The sequence below is a fragment of the Chiloscyllium plagiosum genome, unplaced genomic scaffold, assembly GCF_037043375.1.
Source record: "Chiloscyllium plagiosum isolate Xiang-an unplaced genomic scaffold, Cpla_swu_hap1 HiC_scaffold_15, whole genome shotgun sequence".
In the NCBI taxonomy this organism is placed as follows: domain Eukaryota; kingdom Metazoa; phylum Chordata; class Chondrichthyes; order Orectolobiformes; family Hemiscylliidae; genus Chiloscyllium; species Chiloscyllium plagiosum.
The window spans coordinates 12,827,013-12,839,830 of NW_028270153.1; the positions used below are offsets into that span (position 1 = coordinate 12,827,013).

The 12,818-nt window shown below is 39.9% G+C and overlaps 1 protein-coding gene across 7 annotated transcripts in view; it reads right to left on the reverse strand.

Annotated features, from left to right (window-relative positions):
* The window catches only part of LOC122560280 (casein kinase II subunit alpha), a 97,276-nt gene that overhangs the window by 67,382 nt on the left and 17,076 nt on the right, over window positions 1-12,818 (reverse strand). For 2 of the 7 annotated variants that reach the window (XM_043710822.2, XM_087994747.1), the window contains exon 2: window positions 2,469-2,695. In XM_043710822.2, the coding sequence (XP_043566757.1) occupies window positions 2,469-2,569 (101 nt within the window). In that variant the 5' untranslated portion in view covers window positions 2,570-2,695. Of the gene's footprint in view, window positions 1-2,468; window positions 2,696-7,301; window positions 7,512-7,601; window positions 7,710-12,818 lie in introns of all 7 variants that reach the window. The other 5 variants (XM_043710823.2, XM_043710824.2, XM_043710825.2 and 2 more) reach the window with 5 other exon arrangements.

The window sequence follows — 12,818 nt, forward strand, 5'->3', positions numbered from 1 at the left end:
TGAGATTGCTGTGCTGGCTCTTGCAGGTGTAGTGACCACATGTTTAGAATGCATTGTCAAAGTAGCCTTGGTGAGTTGCTGCATTGTATCTTCTAATCACTAGAATCACAGCATGATTATGAAGGAGGCAGAGAAGTGATTAAAGAGATGAATGCAGTGCCTTCAAAATAGTATCTGAAGAGTGTAGTGCTTCTAGAATGCCACTGGAGTCATACTTATCCAGGGGAGAAAGTGAGGGCTGCAGATGCTGGAGATCAGAGCTGAAAATGTGTTGCCACAACAGCGCAGGTCAGGCAGCATCCAAGGAACAGGAGAATCAACGTTTCGGGCATAAGTCCTTCTTCAGGGCTTATGATTCCTGAAGAAGGGCTTATGCCCGAAACGTTGATTCTCCTGTTCCTTGGATGCTGCCTGACCTGCTGCGCTTTTCCAACAACACATTTTCAGCTCATACTTATCCAGGGACAAGAGAACTATGCTCTTGATTTGTATCTTTTTTTTCCAGTGTTTCTTCAAATTTGTTCGACAGTTTATACGAATCATATTTATTTCTTTTGTGAACAATGGCAAAAGGTGATTAGTTGCCTTTAGCCATTCAGTTCTTATTAGTGATTTTTGAGAAGATTTGTAGTTCAGGTTGAAGTGTGCAAGTGAGCTCACTGAGCTGGAAGGTTTGTTTTCAGATGCTTCATCACCATGACCAGGTAACATCAACAGTGAGAGTCTCCAGTGAAGCACTGGTGGTATGTCCCATCTCTCTATTTATAGGTCTTGGTTTCTTAAGGTGGGTGATGTCATTTCCGGTTCTTTTTTTTTTAAAAAGGGAAGGTAGATAGGATCTAAATCAATGTGTTAATTGATGGAGTGCTGGTTAGAATGGCGTGCCTGTACGAATTCTTGTTCATGTCTTTGTTTCACCTGTCCTAGGGTGTGTGTGTTGTCCCATTCAAAGTGATATCCTACTTTGTCTGTATGTATGGAAACTAGTGATACTGGGTTGTCTCTTTTGATGGCTAGTTGGTGTTAGTGTATCTTGGAGGCAAGTTTTCTGCTTCTTTGTCCAACAGTGATTTTTTTTTTAAAAACAGTTCTTGCAAATAATGTTAGTTGTATCTTGTAAATAATGTTAGTTTTGCTGGTAATATCTAATCGATCCTTTAGGTTCATTAGTTGCTGTTTAAGTGTGTTGGTAGATTTGTGGGTTACCATGCTGCCAAGGGGTCTGAGCAGCCTGGATGTCATTTCTGATACATCTTTGATGTAAGGTAATGTGGCCATAGTTTTTGGTTGCGCTGTGTCTGCTTGTTGGGTTTGTTTCTAAGTAATCAGTGGACTGTGTCTATTGGGTATTTGTTTTTCTTGAAACGCTATAACAGATATTTTCCTTCTGCTTTCTGCAGTTCTTGGGTGCTGCAGTGTGATGTAGCTCGTTGAAATAATGTCTTGCTCTGAGGAAGCCGGTCTTCTTTTGAGCAGTACAATCCTTTCTCTGTTCCAATGACATCTTAGAACGGTTCCACTTCTTTTTCTTGACTTCTCTCAGGCTTCTTCTCATGAACAGGGTTTTCTCTAAAGCATGACTTTTCTTGTACAAATCATCTATCATGGCCACTGTGGCTCCATGTTTGATGTACTGAGAAAATATTTTTATAAGCATAAATGGTGGATAGGCTTTGGAGTTAGGCAGTAAGCAACTAACTAGAGCAAAAACATCCTACAGCACTCAGAGAGCTTATCAAGCAATTTGGCCAATGTTAGTTTAGTTAAGAGTCATACAGTCATATAGCTTGGAAGCAGGCCTGTTGATCCAATTAGTCCATGCCGACCATGTTCCCAAACTAAACTAAGTCCTACTTGCCTGCATTTGGCCCTCATCTCTCCAAACCTTTCCTATTCATGTATTCGTGCAAATGTCTTTTAAACGTTGTAACTGACCTGCATTCACCACTTCATCTGGCAGTTCATTCTACATACTAACCACTATGTTAAAAAGTTGCCCCTTATCCTTTTAAAATCATTCTCCTCTCACCTTAAAAATATGACCCCTAATTTTGAACTACCCTAACTTAGGGGAAGATCTTTGCTATTCACTTTATCTATGCTCCTCATGATTTTATAAACCTCTGTAAGGTAACCCCTCAATCTCCTACACTTCAGCGAATAAGGTCCCAGCCTATTCAGTCTATTTTATAACTCAAACCCTCCATCCCCAACAATATCCTGGCAAATCTTTTCTGAACATTGCCACTTTAATAATTTCCTTCCTACACTTAACCTACAACAATACAGACTATCTGGTAACTGAGCTCACATGTGTATTGTGCACCAAGTGACTAGATATTTGTCTGTAAAATAACACTAGCTACCCAATATTAATGTACTAATTGTAAAGCATTTTGGAATGCACAATCATCATAAACACAAGTATATTTCTTCAAACAAAACTATTTGATTTAAAATGAACTTACCCCCATTCCACAACATGAGATTCATAATCCCAGTATTCTCTTGGTTTGTGTGTGTTTACATCAGTGTAAACTCTGGCCCTGCTTGGCACAGGTCCTGCCATGTCTAATGTGAGGCCAGAGGCGAGCTCAGAAGCAGATGTTGAGTGGTTCAGCAGCCAGGGGGCAGGTAAATATCTTGAGTTCTGACAATCAGCAAAGTGGGGAGGGTCTCTTGTGGTTCACTCTGTCTTTTAAAAAAAAGCACAAACATGATAACTATTTTGACAAAACCAAAACGTTTGCCCCAAAAAAGTCAACTGATCCATGCTTATTATCTGCATGCCTAATACAAATCCAAAAGACACTAAAACCACGAGCTAAAGCATTTAAAGTTTCAAATCAATGTAACAGAGGTTAAAAATAAAATCATTCAACAGGAATAATTTATTATAGTGACCCACAAAACTGGATTTACAGACAATTGCATTTTATGAAGTCACTTGTGCAATTCTGCACTGAAAAAATTCCTAATCTTCTGAACCTTTATAATGATTCAGATTTTCAATGCAGCTAAACATTATTATAAAAACTTTGACTGTTTTAAAACTATATTTGTTGTGCTCAAAACCATCAACTAGGTTTTTCATAGAAGTGCAAATTCCTCAGAGGTGACAGTATTAGACTCAATTTAGCTTCCCATATTCCAATTAAATTATAGGAGAAAACAAGATGTAACAGCTTTAAGACATGGTCTTATAAAAGAAATCTCATACTACATTAGGCTAATCAAGGGCAATATAAAATGATTGCAACAGCAGCCCACAAGCAAATCCTAAACTGTGTAATGCTAAATTTTAATGTATACGTAATAAATTGAAAATACTGACGATTGGATGATTTGATCTCAAGACTTGAGAACAATAAAACAAGATTGGTAATTAGGTGGCTGTTTTCTTTGATGAATTATGTGGAAATTATAACCTGTAGATTTCAAGGAAACAGAGTGCATTAGTCATCAAACAGCACTGAGCCCATCAGATGGAAGCTTGCCTTTGCAAATTGGAAGGAAACAGTTCCCAGACAGACCTTCATATTCAAAGACTACAAATAAGGCACAAGGCAAGACTTGACAACATTTGTCTTTATTTTTTACTCAGGCCTGTTTTTACTCAGGGACAATATTGTGTAGCTTTCTCCAGAGTGATAAGGTTTGACTGTGTGCAGTCTTTGGTGGAAGAACACAAAAAGTTTGTTTAAAAGAGGTGACTATAATGAAAATATGAATGTAACTACAAATGTTTTGCTATCTCTGCTAGTTTTAACACAAGTCACAGGAAATTAATGCTTTATGCTAGTCTGAGAAATTGGAAATCAGTCCTAACTATAATAGCAACTCCATATTTACATGAATAAAATCGTGAATGAAGTTACTCTTGAAAATTTCATTACATCAATTTCACTTCAAGAAACAGCAAGAGGCAAGACACCATTTTCATGCATGGGAACAGAATTTTGGTTTTCCTTTGCAGAACAGAATTTAAGAGATCTCAGATCAGATGAGTTGGGTTTCAGAAAAACATGTTCTGCAAGATAAAAAACATATCTGCACAGGATGGAGTCACACATGAATGAAGTGATGGCAGACTTTCCAAATCCTATGCAGAATAACTGATTACTGAACAGTAAATTAAAACTTCCAAATTTCAATAGAACAAACAAGGCACTCACACATGAAAAAAAATTCATGTATTACTGCCCCCAACACTATTAAAACATCATGAAAAAAACAGGGGGACAGGATAAGAGTAGAAGAGACAAACAAAAGGTAGTGGAATCATGAATTCACAGCATAGAAGGGCTTTCAGTCCTTATGTCTTTGCTGGATATGCAATAAAGAACAATACAATTAGTTCTTACTCTCCACTCTCAATAACACTGCAGATCTGCCCTTTCAAGTCTAATTCCTTCATGAATTGTGATGCTGTATCTGAATTTCAGATTATGACAATTCACATCAAAAAGATTGTCAACTCCCTTGTTTTATTAATTATCTCAAATGTGAGTCTTTTGGATAATGTACTATTTCAAACAGGGAAACAGCTCCTCTTCATTCTTTCAAAATTCCTCAATTTTGAAAAACTACAAAATTTTTTCTCAACTTTTCAGTCCAACAATAATCCCAATTTCCGTAGCCTCTGTTCTAATCAACATTTCACATCCCTAATATCATTCTGGTAAATTCTCTCTGCACTCTCTCCAAGGCCTTAACATCATTACTGACCTAGAAACAAAGACAGAAAATAGGAGTAGGCCACATAGCCTTTCAAGCCTGCTCTGTCACTATGATCATCACTGGCCAACCAATTCAATTGCCTATCGCTGCTTTTCTCCCATATCCTTTGATCTCTTTAGCTCTAAGTCTGATATCTAACTCGTTCCTGAAATCATACAACATTTTGGCTTCAATTGCTTTCTGTGGTACCTTATTCCACAGGTCACCCCTCAGCTCAGTATTAAATGCTTTACCTCTTAAGACCGTGATCTCTGGTTTTGGACTACCCAGTCATTGGGAACATTTTTCTGGATGATATAATTCCAAGTAATATTCTATGCAAAGGCCAATGAGGATTTAGAAAGGTTTGAGATTATTTGCTGGCTGTTCTGCTCCATGTCTCCATAAAGCCAAAGATCCTAAAAGAACTTCAGAATCACCAAACTGTAACAGGATGACTGGAGTCATTCAGCCATTGTGCCTGCATTGGTTCTATTACCCAGTGCCAATTTCCTGCCATTTTCTCATTGCCCTGCATGTCACTTATATCCAAATAACTACGCATTACCCTCTTGAATGCCTCAACTGAAACTGCCTCCACTACACTTCCAGGCAGTGCATTCCATACCCATACTATAAGCTGCGTGAAAAAAGTTTTCCTCACATCACCTTTGCTTTATTTGCACATCACTAAGTCTATGCCCTTTTGCACTTGTCCCTTTCATAAGCAGGAACATCTGTTCCTCATCTGCTGTATCCAACCCACTCATGATTTTGAAAATCTCTATCAAATCTGCTCTCACCCGCATTCCATACAAGAAGAACAGTCCTAACTTCGGCAATCTGTCCTCCTAACTGACACTGCTCATTCCTGGAATCATTCTTGTAAATCACTTCTGCACTCTCTCCAATGCATTCACAGCTTTCCTACAATGTGGTGCTCACAACAGTACACAGTGCATTTTTTTTTAAATCAACCTGTAATGCCAGCTTCAAAGATTTGCAGATCTTAACCCCAGATTTTTCTGTTGCTGGGAACAGAAGCAGGCCATTTAACAAGCCTTGAACTTGTTCCGTATGATCAAATGAGATCATGTTTAACTTGCAAAGTGACTGTAAATATAAGTACTTGTGCCAAATCTTCATAGACTTGGTTAACAAAATTCTATCAAACATAGATAGATAGAACGTTTTTATATATTAATTCACATTCTGTAGGCATCACTGGTTAGACCAGAATTTATCATCCACATCCAATTGCCAAATAGGCAATTAAACAAACATATTGCTGAGAGTCTGTCGTCACATCCTAATCCTAGACTCACCAAACAACAGAAATAATTTCTCACTATCCATCTTGTTTCTCATAACACTTTTATCACTGATATTCCTTAATCTTTCCAACTTCTAAACTGAAAACACAACCCTAGTTTGTGTGATCTGACTTCATTATTCAACTCTTAGGACACGGATACCATGATAAATTTATGTTGCATAACTCCCAAGGCAAATATAAGCTTCCTAAGATGTGGCGCCCGAAACTTACTCTTTGTACTCGTGAGTTCACTAACCAGGATTGTGCAATAGCTGAAGTTCCTGCAAACCCTAAACATCAATTATAACAAAGCTCAAATGTAGGCATCCAGTGTTCCAAGGCACCACGAGGTATACTAGCTTATTACGGCCTTGATGTTTCCTCTTATAAGAGATTTCAGATGTTGGGGTCAAAGTTTATAAATAAGGGCTGCCCATTTAAGACAGAAATGAGGAAAAGAAATTCAGAAGATCCAGTGTGTTTGAAACTCCTTCCCTTAAAAGGCAGAGGGTACAGAATTTATACAGATTTTTTAAAAGGCAGAGTTGGACAGATTTTTGATTCCCTACGGGTTGAAAGATTCAGGGATCTGTAGCAATGTACAGTTAAAATTAAATTCATATCATCCACAATCTTATTGAATGGCAGAGCAAGCTTGAAGGGCTGAGTGGAGAAATCTTGATCCTTGTTCCTGTGTACTTCCTCATATGGAGACTTTTCACATCTGCATGCCATTTTATTGCTGTTTAAAAATCAAGCTAAGAAGATAGATTATGGTGCCAGAAACATGCACAAATATGTTCTCAACATTTCTATGCAGATAACAGTTGTGTGTCCAAATGCTGGCATCTCTGAAGCGTTGCTATGGAAATGCTGGCATACATTGGAAAGGTACATCTTGCTGAATTAACCTTTTGCATACTGGAAGATCTCTGCAGCATTTAGAATGTGTAATCTATTCATCTTATCTTGCATACTTTGACAGCTGGGAATATATTTTTAGCTCTCCAGTTAATCACCTAATCAAGGAAAATGAATTTCTGTTATTTCAGCTTTTCACTGAAGGTATCTAAAAATATAATTGCACCGAAAACACTCAGTATTAGCCCATAAAATACAATTTGTTCTCACTATGAAAATAACTGCAGTGGACTCTTTGTTGTTCAGAGATGCAGCGCCAAGACACCAGTTGCTCAGATATCCAAAACTTACAGATGAAATATCAAGATTAAATACTTTCAAAATAAAGCCATACAAAAGGGCTTACCCTCAAGAATTTGTCCAAAAAGAGAGCACGCTCACGAGTCATTTAAAAAAAGTACTATGTTGTGGCTGGATTTTCAAATCAGAGTTGCCACCTTCGCTCCATTTCCAAAGCCAATGAAAAAATGTTCTCATCAAGCCCCAAAGCCTGGTCACTGATGGCTGAGATGCTGGGAGCTGAAACTGAATGATGAGTCACATTTCAATGTCTAACCTGAAACATGGCAGAAACAACACTCACCATACCAGTCAACTTCTGATAAATTGTGATTTAAACTTCTGAATGTTCAGAGAATCTACTCACATGGCTATACTTTTCAAAATAAATTCTCAGAAATAAGGCAGTCTGTAGAATTGTATCCTACAATATCCTTTAGTGCTGAAAGGCCGATAGCTGACAGAGGCCACTAGCCTGAAAGCAAAATAGAAACAAAGCATCTACTAAAGGTGTATCTTCACAGACACGCACAATGACTTTCATGAAGGCAGGTTACTTTGACACTATTTGGAGATGCCGGTATTGGACTGGGGTGTACAAAGTTAAAAATCACAACACCAGGTTATAGTCCAAAGGTTTAATTGGAAGCACTGCTCCTTCATCAGGTGGTTGTGACACTGGTCACAAACCAGTCACCACTGCAACAGCATATTATTAATTTGAGCCATCTGGGCCAACTTCAAAACAAAGATACTTAATTCTACTGTTACTTTAGAATTGGCTTCTACGACATAATCCTGAAATAAAACGAAAGTATAACATTTAGTGGAGGAAAGAGAACGTATGCGCTGAAACACAACTACAGTCAATCCTTAATCTCATGCCTCACAGTTAAATGTAAATTTGCTCACTTCCAACAGTGTCTGTAGACTACAAACTCTGTTAACCAACGAAACAGGCTGAGCCAGATCAGTGCATTTGGATCATGAAAACAACCACCATTTGCTGTTTTCTTGCAAAAAAGATGGAAATGCAAAAGTCCCATAAGGTTTTAAAAACAAAATCCTGAAATCCCATTGGTTGAAAATTAAACTTGATTTGTTTAATAGATACAAACTAAAAGCCCTAATTATAAATGGAAGGAATTCAAGAATTACAAAACATTTTTTAACAATCCTGAAACAATTAAAATGGAACTTACTTCTACAGTGGCTGTTATACAGCAGCTCTAATCAGTGCATGTAATTGCCTCATGACCTAAACTTGAACCGTGATTCCAAAATACACATGAGCCAGGCAACATTTGTGGTTCAACTTTTAATTCATCAGTTTCGATCTATTGCTTCCATTCTCCTATTGGCACCTGGGAAACTGACTCAGCAAATGGAGAGCTGGTCATTGAACCATGCAAGCATAATTTAGTATTTGACTCCAAAGAGGATAACTTTGTAAATTAAAATTAATTTCAGGCTTGAAGAAAAATTATGTAGCAAATTACAACAATGTAGAACAATCGAGGAAATTACACACTACATCATATCTACATATGGAACATATTTTGTACTATATTTTAATATCATTGGCATTCAAACATCCTTTTTTTTTTAGTTCATTCATTTTTGTGCGATGTGACTGGCAAGCATTTATTGCATGTCCCTGGTTGCTCCTGTGAAGGTGGGAAGCTGCCTTCTTGAACCGCTGCTGTGGGTTTCCCCACAATACCATTAGGGAGGGAATTACAGAATATTGACCTAGTGACAGTGAAGGAACAGCAATATATTTCTAAATTAGGATGGTGAGCAGCTTGGAGGGGAACATCAAGGTGGTCTGTTCTGATTTATCAGCTGCCCGTGTTTTTCGAGATGGAAGTAGTCATAAGTTGGAAGGTGTTGTCTATGGACCTTTGGTGAATTTCTGCAGGCATCTTGTAGATTCCGATGCTATTGGAGGTGGAAAGAGATGATGTTTTTGGATGCAATGCCAATCAAGCAGCCTGCTTTGTCCGGGATGGTATCAAGCTTCTTGAATGCTGTTGCAGTTGCAACCATCCAGGTAAGTGGGGAGTATTCCTTCACAGGCCTGATTTGTGCCTTGTAGATGATGAACTGGCTTTAGGGAGTCAGGAGGAGAGTTATTCACTGCAGTATTCCTAGCATTTGCCACTGTATTTATTTGGCAAATCCATCCGAGTTTCTAGGCAATGGTAGCCCCAAGCATTTTGGCAGTGGGGAATTTAATGGTAGTAACACCATTGAATGGTGGGAGGCAGTGGTTAGAATGCCTCATATTGGAGATGGTCATTGCCTTGCATTTGTGTGACATGAATGTTACTTGCCACTTGTTAGCCCAAGCCTGACACTGTACAGATCTTGATGCATTCGCACATGGGCTGACTGCCTCAGTATCTTAAGAGTTGCAAATGGTGCTGAACATTGGTATGGTAAATGTCCTCACTCTGACCTTACGACTGACAGAAGATTAAAAATGTTACAGCTGGCCTATCAGGAAATTTGAGAATAAAATGCAAATCCTACGCAGGAACTCATGGAACCTTCGAACCAATAGGTTTTGAAGGGTTCTTGAAGGCAGATGCAAATGCTTTGTCAGAATTCCACAACTCAACCCCATCTGCACTAGAGGTGTATAACAACAACTTGGAATATGTTAATTTTTAAAAAATCTATAATTCTGAATAGACCAGTCCTAACAGTGGCGTAGAATAGGTCGCTAACTAGCAGCAATCTAGAGTCAAAGGAACAGAAATTAGTCAAAACCATATGGATTACCAAACACATTTTCTGCAACAAGCTGTAGGATTGGGAACACACTGCCAAGTATGCTGGTGGACAAAGATTTAAGTATTACTTTGAAAAAGAAATTGATAACTACTTTAAGGAGATGGAATTGGATGTGGGAGAAGAGTTAGGGTTGAGAACTATTTGAATTGATCTATAAAACAGCTGCCCTGGACAGAGTGATTTTACAATTAACATGAGAAATTGTAGGAGTAGGCCATTCAGCGCTCCCAGTCTGTTTCATCCAATTCGGTCACGGCTGATCTTACACCTCAGCAACGCACTCTGACACTCACTTTACAGCTTGATTCACTTAATACGTAAAAATCAATCTCTTTCACGAGCATGCACATTTCCAGTTCTTTGCAGTAGAGAATTTTAAAGATTCACAACTCTAGAGACAACTTTTTTCACCTAGGTCCTATGAGAGACACGAGGTTGCTTCAGGGAGCATAGACGGCATTATTTTTGCTTCTCCACTTCTTGCCCCTGGCACGTGGTTTGTCAAGTTAACCTAGTTGCAATAACCTCCTAACAGCACCTAAGGGAAAGAACCCAGAGGTCTTTACAAGAGTACTTTTGAAGGGACGTGAGGATAGCAATCAGCAGACAGATACAAAGATCGCCTTTCCGTTCTCCCTAGCCCAAGGATTTCAGTAAAAACAAACTCACATCCAGTGAAATTCAGCAGGGAAAACACATTAAATTTAAACTTCCTGCTTTGCAGCAGCACTGTTCTGAAACTGAATTACAACTGATGCAAATGCATTGAACAAACCTAGATGGCTGTTAAGTTTTTAATCAGTTAGAATGGAGATGCAGGTTTCAATTGATTGATATGAATTTATTTTAAGTCACTGCCCTAAGACAATTTAAAGTTTTATCAGTATAAAAGGGTCAGCCTGAGAATATGCATAGGGTATAAGCAGGCAGGGAAACAGTCGGGTTTTGTGATTCAAGAGTTTCAGCTGAGCATGACTCAGATCAGATAAGAACTTACAGTTAACAATGGGATTCTGGAGACGAGGGCAAATGGGTTAAACAAGGTGGAAAAGCATTCATTATGTAGAGCCATTTAATAAGATGAGATAGCATTCAGTATGTAACGTCCATTAACAAGGCAAAATATATTTATTACGTGAAGCCAGTTATATATTGTGAAACAGCAGATGGCTTAATCTTTACTAATGACACTCGCTGCTTGTAACAGTCACCCAATTAATATGTATGTTGCCTTATGTGGATGGTCCTCCCTGTAAAATGAGTACAGTGGAAACTCGATTACCTGAACGAGGCAGACGGGCACTATTTTGTTCGGATATTCAATTATTCGGAAAATCGATTAAATGACTTTCCTCTGGGGCTTGAAGTTTTAAAGTCTGCTCTCCGTTCAGGAGACTGCAGCAGCAAACAGCATGAGGCCACGCCCCCCCAACATCTCCCACCACGTCCAGCAATGCCCCCGCCTCCCAACACAAAGCGCACAAGCCCCTGCTCCAAACACTGTCCACAACCCCGTCCAACGCTGCCTCCCCCCCCCCCCCCCCCCCCTCACTCCCAATCCGGTACAAATCTGCCCCCAACCCATCCCCCGCATCCAACCCTGGCCCCTCTCTGGGGCAGCTGGACTGCACACCAACAAGACTGCTGCAGCTGCCTTTGTAGGGTAAGTCGCCAAATAGTGCACAGACACACACACACAGAGCAATAGCCACAGTCTCACAACTTTTTACTGCAAATTTTTGACAGGTTCCACGTTTGCTCTGTACAGGACAATGTTGGAGAGATTATTCCTGGGAAGCAGGGAGTGGGTTAGGGTACACCTCTCTACAGAACTCCAGGGAAAGTGTTGCGGGGGGGGGGGGGGGGGGGGGGGGGCGGAAAGAGAGAGAGAGAGAGCGGGACAGCGCGGGAGAGAGCGGGGTCAGTCATTTGGAGACGGTGCCTGTTTAATTACTGTAACAAAAGACCCAATCACTGTTGGAAACACGTCTTTGATGTAATGTTTCTATCGGGACCTAGAGATCTCCTTCGGATTATCCGATTTTCAGATAATTGGTATTTGGATAATTGAGGTTCCACTGTATATAGTTCATTAAGAAGCTGTTGTTCCAGAGAAGACTGGGAACCCATGTCCTTGCGCACAGAGGCGACTGTTCTCTCTCCTTCTGGGGCCCAGGATAAAGATAACGGAGGTGAAACTACACTGCGCCTGATCGTTTTGCTTCGAATGAGGGAGGGAAACAGGTCGACAATATTGGCATAGTCAGCAGGATCCAACTGAATAGTTACGATCGGACGGTGTCGGCGCCTGCTTGGTACATCGATGTCTCGAGACAGACAAGCCCACAAGGTAAGATTTTAAACCTTGGTCCCTCTTGATATTCCTGTGTACCGGAGACTGTCCCTTTGCTCGACAGCTCTCTATTTAACGGATTCCTCCAAGCATAATTAGTTCAGTCAAGAGACACAGTTTCGCAGGCACGCAGAGGTTACAGCCCTCTATGCAGTACTGGGGTTGGTGTCCTTTGGGGCCGGGGTATTAATTGAGATTCGACTCCTCTGCACAATACTGGGGTTTAAGTCTGCTGGGGTATATTTGGTTGAGGTTACAATCCTCTCTGTGGTACTGAGTTAAAAATCCCCTGGGGTGGGTTTGGGTTGAGGTTCGAGTCCTCCGCGCTGTGGTGTGATCTCGGCTCTCTGATTTTGAGTGGGATTCGAGCCCCTGTGAGGAATAAAGTGAGAAAGGGATTAAGGTCCCCTAGTGATGAAATTTGAGGCTCTG